This window comes from Gopherus flavomarginatus, chromosome 2 (assembly GCF_025201925.1).
Source record: "Gopherus flavomarginatus isolate rGopFla2 chromosome 2, rGopFla2.mat.asm, whole genome shotgun sequence".
NCBI classification, from domain to species: Eukaryota; Metazoa; Chordata; order Testudines; family Testudinidae; genus Gopherus; species Gopherus flavomarginatus.
This window is the reverse complement of record NC_066618.1, coordinates 79470443-79495134: the sequence shown is the minus strand read 5'-3', so window position 1 is coordinate 79495134 and position 24692 is coordinate 79470443. Positions and strand designations below refer to the sequence as shown.

The window sequence follows — 24692 nt, the reverse complement described above, 5'->3', positions numbered from 1 at the left end:
TGGTGCTGCTCTCGGGGGCCCAAGTCCTTCTGAACTACACTTGATCTTAGCTGAGAACAGCTGAGAAGTGGTAATTTGTCCAACATTTCTTACAATATGGAAAAAAGTGCAGACATCTTTCTAAGCTGTGTGTGTGAAAAGATACCATTTTAGCCAGAGGATCTTGTTTGATGTTGGGGTCATTCATTGCTCTTTGACTAGCTGTGATAGATTGAAATTAATTCAGTTCTATGCAACAGGCTCTTCCATTACCTATTTTGAAGTATCTTTGTCTATGAAGTTACTCTGAAGAGTTGTTAAACATTTCCTGTTTTTCTTCAGTTTTTTACCACTTCCTTTTGCATTCTGCTAATCGTCTTTTACAAGATGTTTGGTGTGAGCAGTAAATATAATATTTGATCTGTTTAACTGTTTTCTATAACACATGGTTTTAGCCTGTTTTGAATGGAATCTTCGAACTTTATAGGCTCATATTGCCTGACTTTTATTTTTTGCTGTGCTCTCACACCATTTATCTTTGCCAAATAGACACTCCTGTGATAAATGAACTGGGGGAGGGGATAGCTCCCTTTTAATGATCACCCACTCAGCCAGTTAGCTGTAAAATCCCTCTTGGTAGCTGTTCTCTGCTTGCTTTACCAGTAAAGGGTTAAAAGACTCCCAGGTAAAGAAAAGGAAGTGAGCACCTGACCAAAAGAGCTAGTGGGAAGGTAGAACTTTTTAAAATTGGGAATGGAACTTTCCCTTTGTCTGTGGTTCTCCGGAGAAGGAGACACAGAGCAGCAATGCTGTAAACAGGAATGCTGTGTAAAGTTTGAACCAGATATGAAAATTATCAGATCATATCTAGAACTACTTTTAACAACCCAAATATGTAAGTAAATTAGGAATGTTTAGAAAGATGCAATTATGTTTATTTCTATTTTATTTTTTAAGGCTGATGGACTCCTCTGTGCTAACCCCAGATGCTTTTTATTTTCTGGTAACCTTTAAGCTAACCCCCAAGAAAGCTATTTTGGGTGCTTAATTTTTGAAATTGCTCTTTTAAAATCTTAGACAAAAGCCTAAGTTCCAGATGTATTTTCTTCCTTTTTGTTTTTAATAAAATTTACCTTTTTAAGGACAGGATTGGATTTTTGGTGTCCTAAGAGGTTTGTGCATTTGCTGTTCGATTAGCTGGTGGCAGCAGCTATTTCCTTTGTTTTCTTCCTCAGCTCTTCCCTGAATGGGGTGTGTGGAAAGGGCTTGAGGTACCCCACAGGGAGGAGTTCCCAAGTGCTCCTTCCTGGGTCCAAGGTGTGGATGTGTTTTTTTTGCTTTTTTTTTTTTTTTTTTTTGGCATTTGGGTAGTGGCAGTGTTTACCAAGCCAAGGTCAGAGAAAAGCTGTAACCTTGGGAGTTTAATACAAGCCTGGAGTGGCAAGTATTAATTTTTAGAATCCTTGCGCCCCCCCCCCCACTTCTGCACTCGGAGTAACAGAGTGGGGATTCAGCCTTGACAACTCCTAATGAAGCCCCATATACTATACTGGGTGCAAGAGAGGAAGAAATTCAGTGAAGTCTGTTACTGTTGAATAGTCTAGCAAGAGTAGTGGAAGTCTCAATGGTTATTTTAACCCTAAACTAAAAGCAGTCAATAGTATACTGTATGCAACAGTCCTTCCCTTTTGGAGATAAGTAAGGTAACCCAACTGGTGTTTTTCATCTGTGTAACTGTCCCAGTGATCCCATTTTTAATGTTTTAAATTATTCCTTTAATGGAAAGTGAAAATGAATCTGAAGACATAGTACTTTCAATAAATTACTGATGGATGGTATATATTAACAATTTTAGATTAACGTCTGAAGCTTAGTCTTTTGTGATCAGCCACCAGAAGCCCTAGTGGAATTATGGTATGATGAATAAGTAAGAATCATTCTCCCTTAATTTCTTACTTGTAAAATGAAATCTGCATCATTGACAAGACCAGGGGTTTCTCAAACAGGGGTCGCCGCTTGTGTAGGGAAAGCCCCTGGCAGGTTGGGCCGGTGTGTTTAACTGCCCCATCTTCAGGTCCAGCCGATCACGGCTCCCACTCTGCCTTGCTTGGAGTTGGTTGTAGCAGCATGCTCCTGCTCCAGTGTGTCTTAAATTTTCTCTCAATCACAACCCAGAAAAAAATAGAAATGGGACAGGGAGAAAAGACTCTCAAGGTATTTTTTCAGTCTGCTAAACAGTTAAGTGAAGATAGTCTGAAACACACTTGTTAATGTGGGTGTTTACTTCAAGTAGCAGCTTAGGCTATGTCTACACTACGGGATAATTTTGAATTAACATAAACCGGTTTTATAAAACAAATATTATAAAGTCGATTGCACGCGGCCACACTAGGCACATTAATTCGGCGGTGTGCGTCCATGGTCCGAGGCTAGCATCGATTTCCGGAGCGTTGCACTGTGGGTAGCTATTCCGTAGCTATCCCATAGTTCCCGCAGTCTCCCCTGCCCCTTGGAATTCTGGGTTGAGATCCCAGTGCCTGATGGGGCAAAAATCATTGTCGTGGGTGGTTCTGGGTACAGCCTCACCCCTCCCTTTGTGAAAGCAGCAGACAACTATTTCGCGCCTTTTTTCCTGGGTGAACTGAGCAAACACCATAGCACAGCAAGCATGGACCCTGCTCAGATCAATAGCGCAATCGTGGACGTTGTAAACACCTCACACATTCTTGTGCTGTCTATGGTGAACCATGAACTGCAAACGCAGGCGAGGAGGAGGCAGCTACGGCAGCGCAGCGATGAGAGTGATGAGGACATGGACACTGAATTCTCCGTAACCATGGGCCCCTGCGCTTTGGAGCTCCTGCTGGTAATGGGGGAGGTTCTACCCATTGAATGCCGATTTTGGGCCCGGGAAACAAGCACAGACTGGTGGGACTGCATAGTTTTGCAGGTGTGGGACAATTCGCAGTGGCTGTGAAACTTTCGCATGTAATTTGTGACTTGATTTCCCCTGCCCTGAAACGCCAGAATACCAAGATGAGAGCAGCCCTCACAGTGGAGAAGCGAGTGGCAATAGCCCTCTGGAAGCTTGCAACACCAGACAGCTACCGGTCAGTCGGGAATCAATTTGGAATGGGAAAATCTACTGTGGGGGCTGCCGTGATGCAAGTAGCCAAAGCAATCATTAAGCTGCTGCTACAAAAGGTTGTGACTCTGGGAAACGTGCAGGTCATAATGGATGGCTTTGCTGCAATGGGATTCCTTAACTGTGGTGGGGCGATAGATGGAACCCATATCCCTATCTTGGCTCCGGAGCACCAGGGCACCCAGTACATAAACCGCAAGGGGTACTTTTCAATGGTGCTGCAAGCACTGGTGGATCACAAGGGATGTTTCACCAGCATCCACATGGGATGGCCAGGAAGGGTTCATGACGCTCGCATCTTCAGAAGCACTACTCTGTTTTAAACGGCTGCAGCAAGGGACTTACTTCCTAGACCAGAAAATAACAGTTGGGGATGTTGAAATGCCTGTAGTTATCCTGGGGGACCCAGCCTACCCCTTGATGCCATGGCTCATGAAGCCATACACAGGCAGCCTGGACAGTGGTCAGGAACTGTTCAGCTACAGGCTGAGCAAATGCAGGATGGTGGTAGAATGTGCATTTGGCTGTTTAAAGGCTCGCTGGCGCACATTACTCACTCGCTCAGACCTCAGCCAAACCAATGTCCCCTTTATTATTGCTGCTTGCTGTGTGCTCCACAATCTCTGTGAGAGTAAGGGGGAGACCTTTATGGCAGGGTGGGAGGCTGAGGCAAATCACCTGGCCGCTGATTACGTGCAGCCAGACACCAGGGCGATTAGAAGAGCTCACCAGGAAGCAGTGCGCATCAGAGAAGCCTTGAAAACGAGTTTCATCACAGGCCAGGGTACGGTGTGACTGCTGTGTTTGTTTCCCCTTCATGAACTCCCCCCTTTATTGACTCCTTTCCTGTAGACAACCCAGCCTCCCCCTTTGATTACAGCTTGTTTAAGGAAATAAAGTCACTATCATTTAAAAAGCATGTATTCTTTATTAAAAAGTAATTATAAAAATAGGCAGAGAATTAACAAGGTATCCCGGGTGTGGTTTGGGAGGAGGATAGGAGGGAAGGAAAAGGCCATTAAGCACATTTCAATGTAATGACAGGCTTTTGGTTGGACTGTCCACGGGGGTGGAGTGGGCGGGTGCACAAACCTTCCCCCACGTGTTCTTACACATCTGGGTGAGGAAGATATGGAACATAGTGAGTACTGAGGGTGGTTAAACATGGGCTGCAGCGGCACTCTGTGACCTCGCTGCTCTTCCTGAAGATCCACTAGACGTCAGAGGATTTCAGTTTGATCACGCAGCAGCTCCAGCATTGCATCCCGCTACCGCTGATCTTCCTGCCTACACCTCTCATCTCGAGCGTCTCTCCTATCCTCACGTTCACTGGCATCTTTCCTGTACTTTGGTACCACGTCCTTCCATTCCTTCAGATGAGCTCTTTCATTGCAGGTTACTTTCATGATTTCAGAGAACATTTCATCTCGCGTCCTCTTCTTCCTCCGCCTTATCTGAGCTAGCCTTCGGGATGGAGTAGGGAGGCTTGAAAATTGTGCAGCTGCATGAGGGAAGGAAAAAAGGGAGAGAAGTATTTAAAAAGATACATTTTACAGAACAATGGTTATACTCTTTCACAGTGAACAACACTATTCACCTTACATAGCACATGTGATTTCACTACAAGGTCGCATTTTGCATCTTTTAATATTGAGTGCCTGCGGCTCTGGTGTTACAGATCTCACAGATGCAGGTCCGGGCATCACAATTCAGCTTGCATGCGTCCATGGTAAGCCACTGTCTTTCAGCTTCTCCAGCCTTCATATACACAGTGCCCTCTGATGCTTCTTTCCTGTTAACAAGCAGCAGCAGATGCCAACCCCTCTCCTCCCCAGTCCACTTCTCTAGGATTGCTTTACCCCTCCCCCCACCGCATGGCTGGTATCCTGGAAGATCACTGCTAATCACCCCCGTTTTCCTCCCTCCCCCACCACGTGGCTGTTAGCTGGGAAGATTCCTGCTGGCCAAACGCTAAAAAGCTCAGCGCTATCCTTCCTCCCCTCCCCCAGCTTTGCTATGTGCAAGGAAGGATTTCTTTTAAGCAACAGCCCAGTAGGAAAATGACCATCTCTGTCCCCTTAATTAAATTCCTTAATTTCAACCAGGTTACCATGAATGATATCACTCTGCTGAGGATAACAGAGTGAGATAAAGAACGGATGTTTCTTGAATGCCAGCAATCACCAGGACCATACGCAGCTATGCTTTGTCATGCAATGATACCCGATTACTTGCTACATGCATGGCATGGTAAAGTGTCCTACCATGGTGGATGGAACAAGGCTGCCTTGCCCAGAAACCTTCTGCAAAGGCTTTCGGAGTACCTCTAGGAGCGCTTCGTGGAGATGTCCCTGGAGGATTTCCGCTCCATCCCCAGACATGTTAACAAACTTTTCCAGTAACTTTACTGGCTGCGAATGCATCCCAAGCCCTCATGGCTAATCAATCATTAAAAAACGCTTGCTTTTAAACCATGTTTTATATTTACAAAGGTACACTCACCAGAGGTCGCTTCCATGGCTTCACTGTCTGGGCTAGTGGCTTGGGAGGGCTGGGAGGGTAATTCCGTCTGGGTCACAAAAAGCTCCTGGCTGTTGGGGCTAACGGAGTGCTGTGTGCTCGCTGCAAGGTCATCCTCCTCTTCCTCATCCTCCTCATCTTCCCCCTCCGCTGACTCCTCAGCCATGGTTGAGATTATAACCCCCACCTCTGAATCCACGGACAAGGGGGGGGTAGTGGTGGTGCAGCCCCCTATAATTGCATGCAGCTCAGCTTAGAAGCGGCATGTTTTCGGCCCTGATCCGGATCTTCACTTTGCTGCTTTGGTTTTCTGGTATGCTTGTCTGAGCTCCTTAACTTTCACTCTGCACTGCACCGAGTCCCTGGTGTGGCCTTTTCCCATCATAGCCTTGGAAATTTTTTCAAATATTTTTTCATTTTGTCTTTTGGAACGGAGTTCTGTTAGCACTGAATCTTCTCTCCATATAGCGATCAGATCCAGTACCTCCCGTGCAGTCCATGCTGGAGCTCTTTTTCTATTCTCAGGAGACTGCATTGTTACCTGTGCTGATGAGCTCTGCATGGTCACCTGTGCTGATGAGAGCTCCATGCTGGCCAAACAGGAAATGCAATTCAGAAGTTCGCTGGGCTTTTCCTGTATACCTGGCCAGTGCCTCTGAGTTCAGATTGCTGTCCAGAGCGGTCACAGTGGTGCACTGTGAGATACCGCCCGGAGGCCAATAACGTCGATTTGCGGCCACACTAACCCTAAACCGATATGTTAATATCGATTTTAGCGTTACTTCTCTCGTTGGGGAGGACTACAGAAATCGATTTAAAGAGCCCTTTAAATCGATATAAAGTGCGTTGTAGTGTGGACGGGTACAGCTTTAAGTCGATTTAACGCTGTTAAAATCGGTTTAACTGCATAGTGTAGACCAGGCCTTAGAAAAACTGGTACAACCAGCATAGACTTCTCTAATAATATATAGGAGTCTCTCCTCTCTTCTTAAGTTGTCTCTGTATGATAGAGCATGGACACTCTTCTATGACAGACCTTGCTTTTCTAATCATAGCAGACTTTGGGAGCAAGTTCTCAAGTCAGGCCCTCCTGCACAGTTTCTCCTACCTAAAATAAGTAAGCCAGCTGCAGCTTCTAAGGCTCCAGCCCATTTTTGTTCAGCCTGCCACTTCACAATCTTTGGGTCTGTTAGACTGAAAACAACAGATTGGTAGACAGAATACAGTAGAATCTGAGAGTTACGAACTGACCAGTTAATCACACACCTCATTTGGAACCAGAAGTACAGAGTCAGGTACAGCAGAGACTCAAAGGAGAAGAAAAAAAAAAAAAGGCAAATATAGTACAGTAGTGTGGTAAATGTAAATTACTAAAAAAAATAAAAGGAAACCACAATTTTTCTTCTGCATAGTAAAGTTTCAAAGCTGTATTAAGTCAAGGTTCAGTTTTAAACTTTTGAAAGAATAACCATAATGGTTTGTTCAGTTATGAACAACCTCCATTCCCGAGGTGCTCATAACTATAAGTTTCTATTGTACAAGGTGGTTCTTGTTACTGGGAAAGTCATCATCTACCATGTTCAGTGAGGAGACTGAGTCTTTGTAACTAAGGCTTTGTCTACACTGGAACTTCGTCGGCAAAACTTTAGTCATTCAAGGGTGTTAAACGACAAAAGTTTTATCAACAAAAAGTGTGAACAGTGCTTTGTTGGCAGGAGCGCTCTCTCCTGCCGACAAACAGCAGCTGCACTGCGTGCCTCTAAGCAGCACGGCTGTAGTGACACAGCTATGTTGCTAAAAGGTGCGTAGTGTAGACAAAGTCTAAAAGAACTACATTTCTTTAAGCTATTCATGTAAGACCATTTGATTTTCTTACGTAAAGTTATCACCAAAGCAAAATTCGTAGAATCAGATTGACTAACTCAGCCACTGATGTAGGGGAACTTGCCTTTTGTTAAGTAACTGGAACTGGACAGTCCACTCTCAGTTCATCACTTCTCTAATGTCATCAGTATGCCCGTGGCAGCACCTGAATCAGAGTTTGCACTACCCATCCATATTGCTAAGCTCCCTCTATCTCTTGAAGTACTTAATTGCCTCTCATTGCCATGGTATTTGAGTGCCTCACGGTCATTAATGGATTTTATTCTCAATGATCATTTTGTAAGTGGGGAACTGAGGCAGAGGGTAGATTAACTGACTTTCAGAGCCACACAGAAAGTCTGTGGCTAAGCTGGGAATTGAATTCAGGTTTCCTGAGTCCCAGTCCGTGCCCTAACCACTAGACTATCCTCCTCTCGTTTTTCTTGTTAGGCAAAACTTTTGGTTGTAAAGTCTACTAATTGATATCTTTTTCATTAAAAGTATGCCACTCTGTAAGATTCCTGGAAAAGAAAACAGATGGGGCACTGAAAAGGTCTTCTGGATTTGTTTGTGGGTCAACTTACCACTTCTTTTCATTCTCTCTGTGGCATGATCATTAGTTGAGTGCTTAAGTGAAGGTTTAGCCACCTTAAGAGGGAAGCACTGAAATCCATTTTGCCAGATGTCCGTACTTTTTGATCGTTTCTTGCTACATCTCTCCATGTAGCCCACAATTCATTTAATGACTGACTATTACCCTAGTAAAGAGAGATTTCTAGTAATGTCCTTGCATTGGAGGGGCGCTTTCAACCTCATGGCTCTTGGGGTGGGATTCCCTCCAGGGATGGTTTTTGGTTTTTTTTTTTGTAACAACTCAGTTCTTCCAGCTCCTCTTGTCCTTGCAGTAGACTAGTAAGAATTTTAGGCATTCTTCTAAAGCCATAGTTTTGGAAAGGTCTGCTCTCTCAACAGATGCATTATTTCTCTGCAAAAGGCTGTAGACAAAAGGCCTTGCTTGTCAGTAAAGTGAGTTCAGGCCTCAGTTCTCTATACCATTAAAGGAGGAAAGTGTGCCAAGTTGTTCAGTGGTCTCGTATCTTCTTTTACGAGTTAAGCTTAGGCTTCCTTTCAGATATATTATTTCCATTTAGATACTGTTGCTAGTTCTCAGAAAACTCTTAAAGTTCAATTCAAGCAAGTAATTTGTGTCCCTGAGACTCCTGGCTAAGTTATTTTGCCTGTAGCTTCTGATGTGAAGAGCAATGAGCTTTAAGTTCTGTCTCTTCAACCACAGTTTCTATAGAGAAAGAGGTGGGAGTGAAAACTGCATCTTTATTTCTACCCGCAATGATTTCCTGGTTGCATTAGAACACAATGTGTTACAAAACTCAGAGTAAAAAAGTACAGATTGTTATGAGGAAATAATATCACATTTGCCTGGAATATTTCAAAATACAGCATTGTTAATTAAGTTTGGTATAGTTTATAGTTCTGAACTTTGACAGCACAGAATTATTGCAGCTACCATGTTCAGAGAAAGTGTTGAAGTATCTCAGCAATGCAAAAAGTCTTCAAGCCCTGTTTCTGAATCTTTGTTAAACCTGTTCTTTGTTTCGTCCATATGTGAAAGTGATGGCTTCCTTAAAAACATAAAAGTATGTAATGCTAAAAATATTATGCAGGCAATTCAGTACTTCATTGAAGTTTGACTATGATCAAGAATTTGCCTTGTTTTTTTCATTTGATGGTATTAAAAACCAACCTTTTCCAACTTAATTACTAGCAGCTTTTATTAGGGCTGTCAATCACAGTTAACTCACGCGATTAACTCAAAACAATAAATTGTGATTAATCGCACTGTTAAACAATAGAATACTAATTGAATTTTGTTAACTATTTTGGGTGTTTTTCTTCATTTTCAAATATATATATTTCAATTGCAACACAGAATACAGAGTATACAGTGCTCAATCTATATTATTTATTACAAATATTTGCACTGTAAAAATGAGAAACAAAAGAAATAGTATTTTTCAGTTCACCTCATACAAGTACTTTAGTGCAATTTCTTTATCATGAAAGTGCAACTTAGAAATGTAAAATTTTTTTGTTACATTACTGCACTCAAAAACAAAACAATGTAAAACTTTAGAGCCTACAAGTCCACTTAGTCCTACTTCTTGTTCAGCCAATTGCTAAGACAAACAAGTTTGTTTACATTACGGGAGATCATGGTGCCCACTTCCTAATTACAGTGTCACCTGAAAGTGAGAACAGGAGTTCCCATGGCACTGTTCACATGGGGTTGCAAGATATTTAGATGCCAAATGCACTAAAGATTCATATGCCTCTTCATGCTTAAGCCATCATTCCAGAGGACATGCTTCCATGCTGATGATGCTCATTCAAAATATAATGTGTTAATTAAATTTGTGATTGAACTCCTTGGGGGAGAATTGTATGTCCCCTGCTTTGTTTTACCTGCATTCTGCCATATATTTCATGTTATAGCTATCTTGGATGATGACCCAGCACATGTTGTTCGTTTTAAGAACACTTTCACTGCAAATTTGACAAAATGCAAAGAAGATACTAATGTGAAATTTCTAAAGATAGCTCCAGCACTTGACTTGGGCGGGGAGGAGGAAGATGTACTATTTGCTTAGCTCTCTTAAAATGCTAATTAAAATATAGAAATACAGAAAAATCGTAGATAGTGTGTTTTAAACAAGATTTTTAGGCAATGTTTTAATTAAAACATTTTAGTAGTACATTGAAGGCTCATGAAAATGAAGCAGTTGTCTGTTAATGAAACACATGAACTGAATGTACTCTGTGCATAAATAGAAATGGGTTCTCACAATCTGTATTTGTGTGTGGGGAGAAGAATACTCCATGACGTCCTCTTCAAATTTATTGCAACTCAACTTTATGGTGAAAGAGAATCACTTGTTTAACTTACACTAGGAAAGCATTCACTACAAATATATCCTGTAGAACTTTTAGAGAAGTTAATGTTGTAGGGGTTGATCCAGCAAAGTACTCAACACTGAACCACGTTAATGAAATGTGGGTTCTCAGTCATACGGAAAGGAGAGTTTGTTGCATAAACAAAGTGGGCAATTTTTTCATTAATTACCTTTTTGTAATCTGCTGGTTCTTATCACAAATTTATCTATTGTTGTTTCTGGATGAAGGAGTTTTTTTTTTTCTTTTTGCTACAGGTGATATATACTGTGGCTATGTGACATACATGATGTGACTGAAACACTATCATTGGCAGATAACTCTATAACTATAGAAAATGATGGTGATCTTGAAGGTGGATAGTCTTCAGAACCCTGTATGTTGAGAATAGATTCTCCTAAACAAAATAAGTCAATTCCTTTATTTAATTATTATTACCATACTGCTCATTTAGTATTACTCATTGCATTCACCGAAACTCAGTACTACCTTAAAGGTGAAATTGTAAAAAGAAGATCTGCCTATTCCAGCTGTTTGTTTTTTATCACAACTGCATCCAAAGTGATAGTACCGTAAAGTAACAAAATAGTGTTTCGGTACACTCCCTGTCCCCCAGAACCTTCCCTGGGGAACCCAAGACCCTAACCCCTTGGGTCTTAAAACAAAGGGAAATAAACCATTCCACTCTCCTTCCTTTCTCCCAGATTTTCCCCTCCCTGGGTTACACTGGGAGATCACTGTGATTCAAACTCCTTGAATCTTAAAGCAGAGAGGAAATTCACCTTCCCCCCTCCCTTCTCTTCCCCTCCCAGACTCTCTCCCTGAGAAGAGACACCGATCCCAACTCCTTGGATCCTAACACAGAGAGAAATTAACCTTTCCCTCCCCCTTCTCTCCTTTCCCCCACCAATTCCCTGGTGAGTTCAGACCCAGTCCCCTTGGGTCTTACACAGGAATAAAAAAAAAATCAATTAGGTTCTTAAAAGAAAAGCTTTTAATTAAAGAAAGAAAAAAGTAAAAATGATCTCTGTAAAATCAAGACGGAAAAATGTTTACAGGGTCTTCAGCTATATAGACTAGAGGGACTCCCTCCCCCTAGCATAAAATACAAGTTACAGCAAACAGAGGTAAAATCCTTCCAGCAAAATACACATTTGCAAATAAAGAAAACAAACAAATCTAATCCGCTTTCTATCTATTACTTACTATCTGGAACCTGAGAGTCTGTTTCAGTAAGATTGGAGAAATCTGGTTACATGACTGGCTTCTCTTAATCCCAAGAGAGAACAGAGAACAAAGAAAACAGCACAAAATAAAGACTTCCCTCCACCCAGATTTGAAAGTATCTTGTCTCCCGATTGGTCGTTTGGTCAGGTGTCAGCCAGGCTCACTGAGCTTGTTAACTCTTTACAGGTAAAAGAGACATTAACCTTTAACTATCAGTTTATGACACCCACAGGTAGAGGAACTTCATTAAAATATTCCCAGACTGGGTTTCTTTTATGGCCTGCTGCCATTACAGGTTTTCCCTTCTAGTGAGAGAATGGTATGGTAGAGCTCAAATTAGTGAAGGCTACACTCAGAAAGACCTGAAGACTTCTGGAATATGCTGCTCAAACAGTTCCACTTTTGTTTCTACTGCCTGTCTCTCCCTTCTCACTTTTATCTCCTTGTCCGGATCTATTCCACCCCCAACAATCTTTTATTCATTGAACTTTTTGAAACTTTCCACTTGTAGCGAGAGGTAAGGGATTGACTCTGTGTACACAAATTTGCAGAGGGACAATAGTGTTGAGGTCTGTTATTTCCCACTTCTATATTTTTATTTATTTAAAAACATTTTTTGCTGTTAACGAGCATGTTATCTCTGGAGACACAAATCCACAGTTTTGAGAACTACAAAAACTAAGCATCTCTGAGGGTATCTCCTAGACTAAGCACTGAGTACCATTGGGTAGATAGAAAGATTAACCTAAATAATCTATACAGAAGCCCCTGGAACCTCATAAGATTGGGTCCCTAATCCATGAACTACTGGAACTCATTTACAAAACTTTTCTTAAACATTACATGAATATATGGTCTCATACTATAGAATTAGAATTTATAATCCCGACTCCATGATGTATCTTTGAGCTATAATGTATCTTAATTAAAACTATCTTTAGATAGGTTTTTCCTCAAAAAGCATTTTATCAAAAAATCTGATTTAAATAACAAAAATCTGATTTTTTTTTTAGTTAAAAAAAATTGTTTTTTATCCACCCTGGTAATGCTATGGGGCAAAAAATAGTTGTATAGATGTTCTTGCTTGGGCAGGAGTCCAGGCTCTGAAATCCAGTGAGGCGGGAGGGTCTCCGAGCTTGGGCCTGACTGGGAATGCCTATGCTGCTGCTTTTAGTCCCATAGCATGACCCTGTGTCAGTTGATCTGGGCTCTGAGGTTCACTGCTATGGTGTGGTTTTTTTTGTTTGTTTGTAGTATAGTCGTACCCGAATGAAGCCACAGAAAATGGAGCATTTTTTTGAAATCTTAGAGTATTGCCCTCGCTCCTATGTATAATCTGTTAGCCAATACTATACATATCTCCTGTTATCTATAACACTTCAGATCTCTTTGCTGACTGTCATTTGTCTTGTGAAGTTTCTTAGTAGTGCTTCCTTCTGAGAGTTAACTTTTTAAAATTCACTCAATACATTGAAGCATTGCATGTTGTAGAAAAAAGTGACATAATGCACAGATGTGCTACTATGATTACTTTTAATCTTTTGGTGTATGTCACCTTATCAGGAAATAAGAAAATTAATACTGTTTTTTCCTACAAGATGTAACTGGACGGTGTTTACTAGGAATCCCTGTGTTAACTGCATTATATGTTTGGCTGTTCCTAAATAATTTAGAAAAATTTAAACCCAGCTGCTTAAAGAGGATGATAATACCAATTACAAGTAGTGAACTGGATTTAAATATTTATAATAAAATGAATAGAGAAATGTAATTTGGGATTTACCAGTAAAATAAAAAACATAATTCCTTATTATCCCCAAAATCTTAAAAATGAAGGTTGTTCCAGTGCTTCATCCAGTAACATGTAAATATTGAAAACTGTTTATTTCAGACCTCCGGAAGGGGCAGATACAGTAGCTACAAACTTGGTTTTCAGTAATCTGTAGCTCTATGAATTCTCTAGTTTTGAATGGGTAAAATATTCTCTGACTTTGAATAAACATTTGCCGCAAAATGAGATGGGATACTGTTAACAAATTCAGAAGTGTTACTCACAATTAATTGTAATCATGAGCAATCATAAAGCTTTAACCCATGTAAAAAAAACCAACTTTTTTTTTGAAATTCAGTATTAAATGCAGCAAAAACTGAGGTGTCAGGAAATAGATATATATTTAAGATTGTAATGCACTCCCATATTTTCCTGCATGGCTTTAAATCAATTTTGGTCCTTCCATCCAAAATCATAAAGCTGTCAATAAAATGTAGAGCCTACTCTATTTTATACTTTATTACAAAGGAATTGTAAATTTATTACAAAAGGAATTGTTAATTCCTATAAAGACAGTCTGATGATAATGTTTAAATTAGTTAGAAACCTTAATGGAAATTTAGCAAACACTTTACATTGGCAGTATTTTTTCTGTCTCAAGCAATAAGTTTAAAACATGTATTGTAATTTACAGATATATGGAGCCTGGGTGTTATCCTATTCATGTTGGTATGTGGACAGCCACCATTCCAAGAAGCAAATGACAGTGAAACACTGACTATGATCATGGACTGCAAATACACAGTGCCATCGCATGTGTCCAAAGAATGTAAAGAGTAAGTAAAATATTAAGTAATTTGATAGCATTCATAGAAACGTTGTATACTACCAACACATTATCTAGAATCTGGTTTCTCAGGTGCCAGGAAGTTTTTATTGATATTATTTTTTACAGAGCTTCCAATGCTAAAATTCCCTGCTATGTTACCAGCAGTTTCCTTAACTTGTTAATTCTTCTGTTAGTACTGATTAAGTAGCTTCTTGCGCAGTGTTACTACAATGTCTTTAATCTCGTGGGCTCTTTCAGTCTTTATCAAAGTTGATTGAATTTGTTCCTTTGAAATGTTTTGAGCCTGAGACTCTCCACACATTTGCATTACACAAAGTTGTCACAGATTTTTGGGTTGGGACGGTGGTAAATTAAACCATTATTTGAATAGTTGTTCAAGGATATTGTCACTAGTTGTTATGCTCAAGAAGACGGCATCAGGCTTTTGTTTATCTCCTACTAAGGGCTTGTCTACACTGGCAATTTACAGCGCTGCAACTTTCTTGCTAAGGGGTGTGAAGAACACACACCCCCTCCCCCGAGCTCAGCAAGTTTCAGCACTGTAAAACACCAGTGTAAACAGTGCACGAGTGCTGGTAGCTACGCCCCTCGTGGAGGTGGTTTTTTAGAGCTGTGACTACACAAACCATGTTAAAGCGCTGCTGTGGCAGCGCTGTAGCGCTGCTAGTGTAGAGTAGCCCTAAAATTGCAATCTCAAAATCAACATACCAAGTGTCAAGGAAAAAATATCTATGCAAATAGCACATGGCACTAAGGAATCATGATTCATTTTGAGATGCTTATTCTGGAATATTCACTGCAGCTCTTTGACGATTTTGAATTGTTCGGTATTTCCCATATATTGAAGTCAGGTTGATGCATGGAGCTTCAGCCCCTAAATGTTGATCCCCATGATGTGATTCCCTCTTTCTGATTTAGAATCTTTCTTCAAGCATAGAGTTCTCAGTAAATGGCAGAATATTTTATCACTCCATACGTCTTGAATATCCTAGTGCAGGGGTGCCCAAACTTTCGCTTTAGTGTCTCCTCTTACCAGTAATGTAATGTGTTGGCGCCCCTCCAGGCCAGGAACAGAGTCACAGGTGGTCTGAGAGTGGGGGATGGGAGCTGGGGCCAGGAAGGGACCTGGGGCTGGGGCAGAGCAAGGCTGGGTGGTGCTCTCTCCTCATCCGTGTGCACGGGGCTGGGCCCTGCTCTGTCCCCCACTTTGGGGACCACTGTCCTAGTGCCTGTATAAGATTCCAGGAGATTTCCTTCTATGCCAAACGCTGGAGCTCAAGCAGAGCCTGATCTTTTGCATGGACCGGATGAATGTCTTCCACTTTCTGGTGCCTGCTGTAATAGCCATACCTGTGTTCATATATGACCTGTGTAGTCTAGTGCATTTTTTTAGTGCTGCACTCAGTGTCATAGGTGAGCAATAGTTATTTTTTTTGTGCTCTGCTGATTCCACTGACTTAGCGTAATCAGGAATGCAGAAAAGCTGTTGTTTTACATGTTTTAGAAGTATTGATAGTTAACAATCCAGGAGAGGTATACGAGAAAGAATTAATCAGCTGAGCACTGCTAGAAGAAATCCCTTGAGACTCCATAAACCAATAACAATTTTTCCACCCTTCCTATGAATGTATTGAGTGAAATTGTCACTGCCAAAACCAGAATTGGTAGGTCTGATCATTCTGTGCACCAGCCTCTCCCGCTCCCCTGTCTTGTTCTTCCCCCAAAAGATAGGATTTGGTATGCCATATTTACTAGCCTCTGGTCAATAATCAGTATCAGGAAATACCGGGTCCTGCATGTGTGGGTTTCAGTTCTAAATGTGCAGTAAAGATTGTGATTTCTTTTTTTCACCACTTCTGCCCATTTTTCTTGGGGAAGAGACGTTAAGAACCTTAGTAAGTAATATAGAAAGCACAGCAAAATTGATGGATAAGCTCGGAACCCTTTTGTACCTGCAATACTAAGTAGAGTGAAAACTTTGTGAACCTACGATCTACGCATAACACATCTTTTGGAGACAGAGACCATATTGGCAAAGGAGAAGAAAGCTGTCCTTTATTTTCCTGTAGTCCACCCAGCTGTCCTTTTTGAGATTTAAAAATTAAAAGAGAAAAAGACAGACTAATGATATTCAGTATATATCCCTCCTTTTTCATGGCAGTTTTTAGGAGTCAACAGTGTAGGAAATATAGGACCTCCTCTTGCCTTTGCAACTCTTTTCTCTACTCATATTCCTATATTTTAAAAAAATAAACCTGTGGTATACATTGCATTATAACATGTAGTTAGATTAACCATTGTTGTCTTGCCTAGCATGCTTGGTACATGAGTTCAAGCATTCCTTCATAGCTGTACCCCTTACCTTTTTTGCTATGGTTCCAGTGGAGCATCAACACTAAATATCCTCAACCACCATGTCCTGTGCAAAGCAGGTAATTTGGGGCAAATGCTGTCATTTGCCATGGCATAAACTGAAGTTCTGCATACATTACACAAGTAGAAATGTGCTAGTCATACAATAGCCATTCTCTGTACATTCTGTGACAGTTTGTGCTTGGGTTACACTTCTGCCTGCCAGCAGTTGGAGACATATCACTTGATTTACCATCTACCCATAAAGAAAAAGCTTGTCATTGCAGAGTCCTCAGCTCTTTCTCTCTACAGATGGGACAGCTCCCCTTCCTCTTGCTGATACTTAAGAACCTAGAGCCTGGTTCCTACTTTAAAATAAATCACACTTTTCTTTGTTGGCAGTTTTGTTGTAGCTGTGTTGATCCCACGATATTAGAGGCATCATGGTGGGTGAGGTAATATCTTTTATTGGACCAATTTCTGTTGGTGAAAAGGACAAGTTCATTTGAGAGCGTAGTGATTGTCTTGTTTCATCCACACAGTTGTTGTTGGAGCATTTAGTGTACTCGATGAGGTGCACCACATGGTGTGATAAGCACATATAGGACCCATGGATCTTGAAAGGTTTGTTGTGGGGGTATTGATCATTGTAGAAGTGGGGCTATGTCTGCAAGTTTAGCATCTGTTGTTATGAGAGGCTGGCGCCGCTTAGAATTGTTATGTCCTGGTCTGTGGGTGACACGAGACAGTCACTATGCTCTCAAGTGAACTCACACAGAAAAATGATAAAAGATAAAAATGCCCAATCACTTGTGAGTGAACACTTTCTTCACAAATGATCACTCCATATCTGACTTCCAAGTCCTTGTCTTCAAAGGAAACCTGCTCAACTCCTTCAAAAGACAAGCCTGGGAACTTAAATACATAACTTTGCTTGATACCAGAAATCATGGACTCAATGAAGACACTGGATTTATGGCTCATTACAACAGTCCGTAACCACTAATTCTCCTTTGTCCTATAATTGTAGAGGTATTAACTAGCCATTTCACCTTGAAAGGTCTCTTGCAACATGCGTTAAGTCTTTATCTCTTCCACCCTTGTATTTAGTTGTGACACTGAGTACTTTTCCCATATCTGAGGAAGACCTCTGTGTAAGTTCAAAAGCTTGTCTCTTTCACCAAGAGAAGTTGGCCCAATACAAGATACTACCTTTCCCACCTTGTCTTTCTTACATTTTTTGGAATTCCTTACTCTTTATGACAATAGCAAAAAATGTATTAATAATAATAAACAATATTTATATTGGAGTAACACCTAGAGGCCACCTAGTTTGGGGCATGACTGTGAAAAGTACTGTGCCAACCAACAGAAAATGAAAGTCAGAAGAGTGTAGAGGTGAAAGAGCTCAAGTGAATCAAATGGAAATGGTGGAGTTTACTATGTCTGCAGTTTTTATGACTCAGTTTTATTCATTTCAGTTTTGCATTGTCATTTAGAATACTTTCGTGACTGCAGATTGAGTTTCCAGTCGCACTATACTTGCATTATTTTTACTGGAAGGTCTTTAAAGAGGCTACTATGAGCTGATAGTAACAATAGGAAAACAGTCCTCTTCCTAGTGTTGCTGTTGTGATGGCTACTTTCTGAATATATTAGTATGTTTTGTTTATAGATTTATTTTTTGTTCCTAGTTTAATTACACGGATGTTGCAGAGAGACCCAAAGCGAAGAGCGTCTTTGGAAGAGATTGAAAATCATCCATGGCTCCAAGGAGTTGACCCATCACCTGCAACAAAGTACAATATTCCTCTGGTTTCATACAAAAACCTTTCTGAGGAAGAACACAACAGTATAATACAACGCATGGTCCTTGGTGATATAGCAGATCGAGATACAATAGTAGAGTAAGTTACCAATTTTCTACATGCAATTTGACACTTTTAACATTATATTTAACTTGAGAACTACAAAATTTAATGCAATCACAGAAAAATGACTTTCTGCTTCTTTCTAAATGCTGAGACAAAGCCTCACATTGAGCTTGTGATAGAGTTCTTTATTTAAAGTAGTGTAGATTTAATCTGATGAATTAATTTTAAGTGCAGTTCTACTCTGAAAAATAATTCTGTAAAGACAGTATTGCAGGATTCTGTTTTTAATGTCTCACTTACTCCTTATCAGATCCATTCAGTTTACAAATAAAAAGTATCAAATTCACCATGAGTGCCAGGTAAATTGGGTTCCTCTTTGAGTGCTTGCTCATGTTGATTCCAAGTGGGGGTGTGCGCACAATGCACAGTTATCAGAAGGGTTTTCCCCTAGTGGTACCCGTCAGGTCAGCTATGGAGCCCCCTAGAGTTGCATCTTCATGGCAGTGTATATAGGTCCCTGCTGACCCACTGCCTCTTCAGTTCCTTCTGACTGCCAGTGATGGTTGTTGGAGCAGCTCTTCTCTTGCTATGGCAAGTGATCCCCTGGTGCAGTGTTTCCTTACAACACTTGCATACCCCTTTTGAGACATTTGTCTTACCGGCGTACCGCCTTATCCAGTGAAGATAATTTTGGGGGGACGGGATGGGCGGTAGTCACATTTTTATAACACCCTCCTAATTCGTTTAATTCTGGATTAAATGTTCATTAGAAATTAATACAAAATTATATTACGTACAAGTTTAAACAAAAGTTTTAATAGAAATAATAGTTACATATAGAAAGTACTAGAAATAATTAAAATAATAGAAGCGAATCAACAGTCTGGCAGAACAGTGTGTGTGTGTGTGTGTGTGTGTGTATATATATATATATATATATATATATAATGGTGAATTCGTATCATGCTGAAATTAAAATACTCTGGTTTGGTTAGGTTAGTGAAGAAAGCACTAGTTTTAATACTTAATATTTCGGTATTGAAAAATTCAGTACAAACCAAACAATTCAGTGCGAGGGATGGAACTACTTTTGACCAGACACCATTGCAGGAATATCTGGCTCAGTGTTTGTGATCTTAAGATGAAGATGGGGCTCCACGTCAATAAGACAATTAAGATTTTTTGTTTTGATGCCAATCAGCACAGAGAATCCAGTCTCGCACAAATACGAGATGGGAAAAGGCAGAAGATACTTGACAGCTTTGTCCGATAGAGCTGGATATTCAGAGCTAACTCCCAACCAAAATCATGCCAGTGTATTTTGCTCAAATTTTGTTTTCAGGAAGTTATTTGAAGCTAGCTCCAAGAGCTGTTCTTCTGAAGCAGAGAGATTATTTGGCAGTGTTTGAACATTGATGATAAAAGGGTTCCTTATCCATTCAGAGGTGCTGTCCGGTTCAGGGAAATATTTACGAAGATCTTTCTGCAAGCTTTCCAAATGCTGCTTCATGGTTTGCAACACATCACTATCAAGTTCGTTAGTCGAGTTTATTACTAAGTCATGAAGAGATGGAAAGGAATCCAGTTCATGATGACTAAGACGTTTATGCACAGTTTCAATTTTGCGACCATGGTGCTCACTTTGTCTTGAACATGGAATATGGATATGAGTTTCCCCTGCAAGGATAGACTGAAGTTGTTTAAATGAGCAAAGAGATCTGCAATATATGCTAGTTTGCATAGCCATTTCCAGTAGTGTATACAGTCTCACAGGTTAAAGGTTTCATCTCAAAAACCTTGCAGTTCTTCTCACAGCTCAAACAGGCGATTCAGAACTTTTCCACATGAAAGCCAATGCACTTCAGTGTGAAATAGGAGTTGTGTGTAATCACTGCCCATCTCATCACTAAGCTGAGAAAACAGCTGGGCATTCAGAGGGCGGCCTTTCACAAAACTGATTATTTTCACAGTTTCATCCAGTACTGGCTTTAGATCTGTCTGCATGTTCTGGGTGGCGAGTGCTTCCCTGTGAATGCAACAATGAGTTGATTTTGCTTCTGGCGCAAAAGCTTGAATACGCGCAACATCTCCTTTCTTCAAACCAATCATGGCTCTGGCGCCATCCGTACGTATTCCAACACAACAACTCCAATCCAAGTCACTGTTTTTGATAAAGTCATCAATATCTTTAAAAATAGCTTCTCCAGTTGTATGTGTTGGCATAAGTTGGCAGAACAAAATATCATCATGGACTTCTTTATTCAGCTCGTATCTGACAAACAACAAAAGATTAGCTAAATTCACAACATCAGTGGATTCATCCACTTGCAGTGCATAGTAGCGACTCTTTTTTGTACTCCTGACAATAATTGCTGCTTTACATTTTTGGCCATATCTGTGATTCTACGATGAACAGTGTTTTTTGAGAGGGGAACATGATGTACAGCTTTGCTAGCCTTGTCTCCAGTCATCACTTGCACCATTACTTTGGCTGCAGGTTTTACCAAAGTCTCGCCAATCACTTCAGCAGTTCCAGACATTGCAGTTAAGTACTCCACACTATATGAAGCTTCCAAAGCTTTCATATTTTCACCTCTCATCACATTATGAATTGTTTTCTGGAACTTTTGAAGATCTTTGCGCCTATTTTCGAAGACTTCTACAGGTTTTCCCTCATATTCTTTGTTTGCTATCGAAATGGTGTTTTAGGTTGGATGGTTTCATACTTTCATTTGTGAGAGTCTCGTAACAAATCACACATAGTGGAACAGGCTCCACCTCTTCACCAGTCCATGAAAATCCCAGTTTAAGATATTTTTCAAAATATTTGCGGGCTTTTTTTGTTTTCTTTGCCGCTGATACATTCAGTAAACTTACAGATGGTTCAAACGGTTCACTAATTTTGTCATCACAATTGTCTGATGTAGTCATATCACACTGCATTTTGAAGCATAATTATCACTAACATCTGTATTTCCTTCATAATTTTCTTTTGTACATTCCAAACTTCCTGTTTTTAGCCAGTGATCCATTTTAAAAGAGTTAAACAAAAAGAGAAATGTTGTATATTAATACACACCAAGTATGTACTTGCCAGGAGTAGTTATTCATTTTTATCCGTCAGTATGATTTCTGCGCATGCCACGAAGGCACATGTATTGCCTGAGCTGTGGTTACAGTGCATGCGTGGTTTGCGTCGGCACGCCAGCTGATTTTTACTGGCACGCTGCCACCCGGGGTCCCAGCCGCTGGCCTGGCTCAGCCCACTGCCGGTCCCTTGCCATCTGGGGTCCCGACTGCTGGCCCAGCTCAGCCAGCTGCTGGCCTGGCTGAACGAGACCCCCCGTCGGCAGCAGGTTGAGCGGGGCTGGCAGCTGGGACCCTGGCTGGCAGGAGTCGGCGGACAGAACCCCAGACCAGCAGCGGGCTGAGCTCAGCCCGCCGCGGGTCTGGGGTTCTATCCACCGGCCCCACTCAGCTCAGCTCACTGCCGGCCCCTTGCCAGCCGGGGTGAACAGGTTGCATACCCATGGAAACCCTTTCACTTACCACCAGAGGTATGCGTACCACACTTTGGGAAACACTGTCCTAGTGGACTGTTTCTAGTGTTTCTTTATAGTTAAAAATTTAGTATCAGTTAGGGCTTTTTTGCAGGGGGTGGGGGCACACTTAGGCAGACTCAAGGCCTTTGGTCCCAGGCAGAACTTTCGTTGCAAATCAACATCAGGAAGATAAGTGCGGTCCACTTTGCTTGCCAGATGTTCCAGGCTCATCTGGAGTGCAGATGTGTTATTGGTCAATACCGATACACATCATCAGTGACATTCTATATAAACAGACAGGGTGGTTCTTGCTCCTCTCCCCTGTGCTGGGAAGTCCTCAAGCTGTGGGTCTTCTGCATTGCCCATTCGCTACATCTAGAGGCATTGTACCTTCCAGATTTCCAGAATGAGCTGGCTGATCATCTCAGCAGGTCATTTCACAATCACGAGTGATCCCTCTGCCCGGATGTTGTTGTTAACATCTTACAATGGTGGGGGTTTCCCCAAATAGATTTGCTTGTAATGAAGTATAACAGGAAGTGTCACCAGTTTTGCTCCTTTCTGAATCACAGTCTGGGTTCACTTGCAGACGCTTTTCTCCTCCCTTGGAAGTACCATCTACTATATGCTTTCCCACCCTTCCCACTTGTACACAAGGTACTGCTGAAAATCAGAAGGGAGAGAGCGTCAATGATGTTAATAGCACCAACGTGGCCTTGCCAACACTGGTTTACCATGCTTCTAGACCTGTCGGTGGACATGCCAATAATTCTGCCCCGGTCCTGGATTTGATCACCCAGGACCATGACTGCCTCCAGCATCCCAATCTGTAGTCGCTCAGTCTCACGGCATGGAAACTCCATAGCTCCATAGCTGAACCCCTTGGAGCTTACATGCTTAGATCCTCTTAGAGAGGTCCTCCTTAATAGCAAGAAGCCATCCATGAGGGCCACCTATCTTGCCAAGTGGAAAAGATTCTCCATTTGGGCATTACCAAAGCACACTCAGGCATCAATTCCCTTTATCCTATACTTTTTGCTGCATCTAAAACAGCAAGATCTGTCAAGATCATCAATAAAAGTGCACCTGGCCACTATCTCAGCTTACCTGTGCGGCCAGTCGGTTGGTTTTGCGAACCCCATGGTGGGCTGCTTCCTGAAGGGACTGTACCCTCAAGTAAAACAGCCAGCTCCTCCATGGGAGCTCAACCTTGCGCTCTCTAGACTGATGGGACCTCCTTTTGAGCCCTTGGCAACATGCTCCCTCCTCTACCTCTCCTGGAAAGTAGCATTCTTGGTAGCTATATTTTCAGCCAGGAGAGTGTCTGAGCTTGAGGCCTTAACTCGGAGCCCCCATACGCAGTCTTTGATAAAAACAAGGTGCAGTTGTGACCACACCCAGCTTTCCTCCCGAAAGTAGTTTCAGAATTCCACACAAACCAGGACATTTTTCTTCCTGTGTTCTTTCCTAAGTCCCACGTTAGCAACAGGGAACGAATGCTCCACTTCCTGGATGTCAGACGAGCATTAGCCTTCTACATTGAAAGAACAAAGCCATTTTGAAAATCAACACAACTCTTCATTGCGATTGTGGAGTTTATGAAGGGGCTTCCAGTCTCGTTCCAAAGGATCTCTTCTCGGATTGTGTCCTGTATCCGCGCGTGCTATGACTTAGCAAAGATACCTTCCCCCCTGCTGACAGCACACGCCACAAGGGCACAGGCAAATTCAGCAGTGTTCCTGGCTCAGGTTCCTATCCAGGACATCAGCAGGGTAGCAATGATCCACACCTTTACATCGCACTACACCATTATACAGCAGGCCAAAAATAATACAGCTTTCGGCAGAGTGGTGCTATAATCAGCGATCCTATAAACTCCAACCCCGTCTCCTAGATAAAGCTTGGGAGTCACTTGCTTGGAGCTGACATGTGCAAGCACTCGAAAAAAACAGTTACCTACCTCTCATAACTGTTGTTCGAGATGTGTTGCTCGTGTCCATTCCAATACTCACCCACCTCCCCTCTGTCAGAGTATCTGGCAAGAAGGAACTGAAGAGGCAGCGGGTCAGCAGGGATCTATGTACGCTACCATGGAGGCGCAACTCAAGGGGGCTTACAGCGACCTGATGGGTACTGCTAGGGGAAAAACCTTCTGACGACTGTGCATGTGGCATGCACATACCCACTTTTGAATGGACATGAGTAACACATCTCAAAGAACAACAATTATGAGAGGTAGGTAACCATTTTTTCTTTCTCTCTCACACGTTGCCAGTAAAATATTTTGTGAGCCATAGGATGTCCTCTTACATTTCTTAGACCCCAGTGAAGACTGATAGCGTACAGTGTAACTAAAGGCCTCATTTAAAGCCTGATTCAATACCTACTGAAGTCAATGGAAAAGACTGACTCCAAGTTAATGGGAAGACAAGACTTCTGTTGAATTCACTGAGGCCTTTGAAGATAACATGGATTGCACAAAGGTTAACTGAAGGGAAAATTTGGCCTATAGAATGTGTTTTGGTGATGTGTGAGAAAGGAAGAACACAACTTAACTGCCAGAACACGCAGTACATTTTCAGGGCTGGTAGTTAAATACAGT

At 41.5% G+C, this 24692-nt stretch overlaps 1 protein-coding gene across 2 annotated transcripts in view; it reads left to right on the top strand.

Moving 5' to 3' along the window:
* The window catches only part of SNRK (SNF related kinase), a 104563-nt gene that overhangs the window by 60222 nt on the left and 19649 nt on the right, over nt 1-24692 (top strand). For both annotated transcript variants that reach the window (XM_050938386.1, XM_050938388.1), the window contains 2 exons: nt 14167-14308; nt 18369-18581. In XM_050938386.1, the coding sequence (XP_050794343.1) occupies nt 14167-14308; nt 18369-18581 (355 nt within the window). The remainder of the gene's footprint in view (nt 1-14166; nt 14309-18368; nt 18582-24692) is intronic.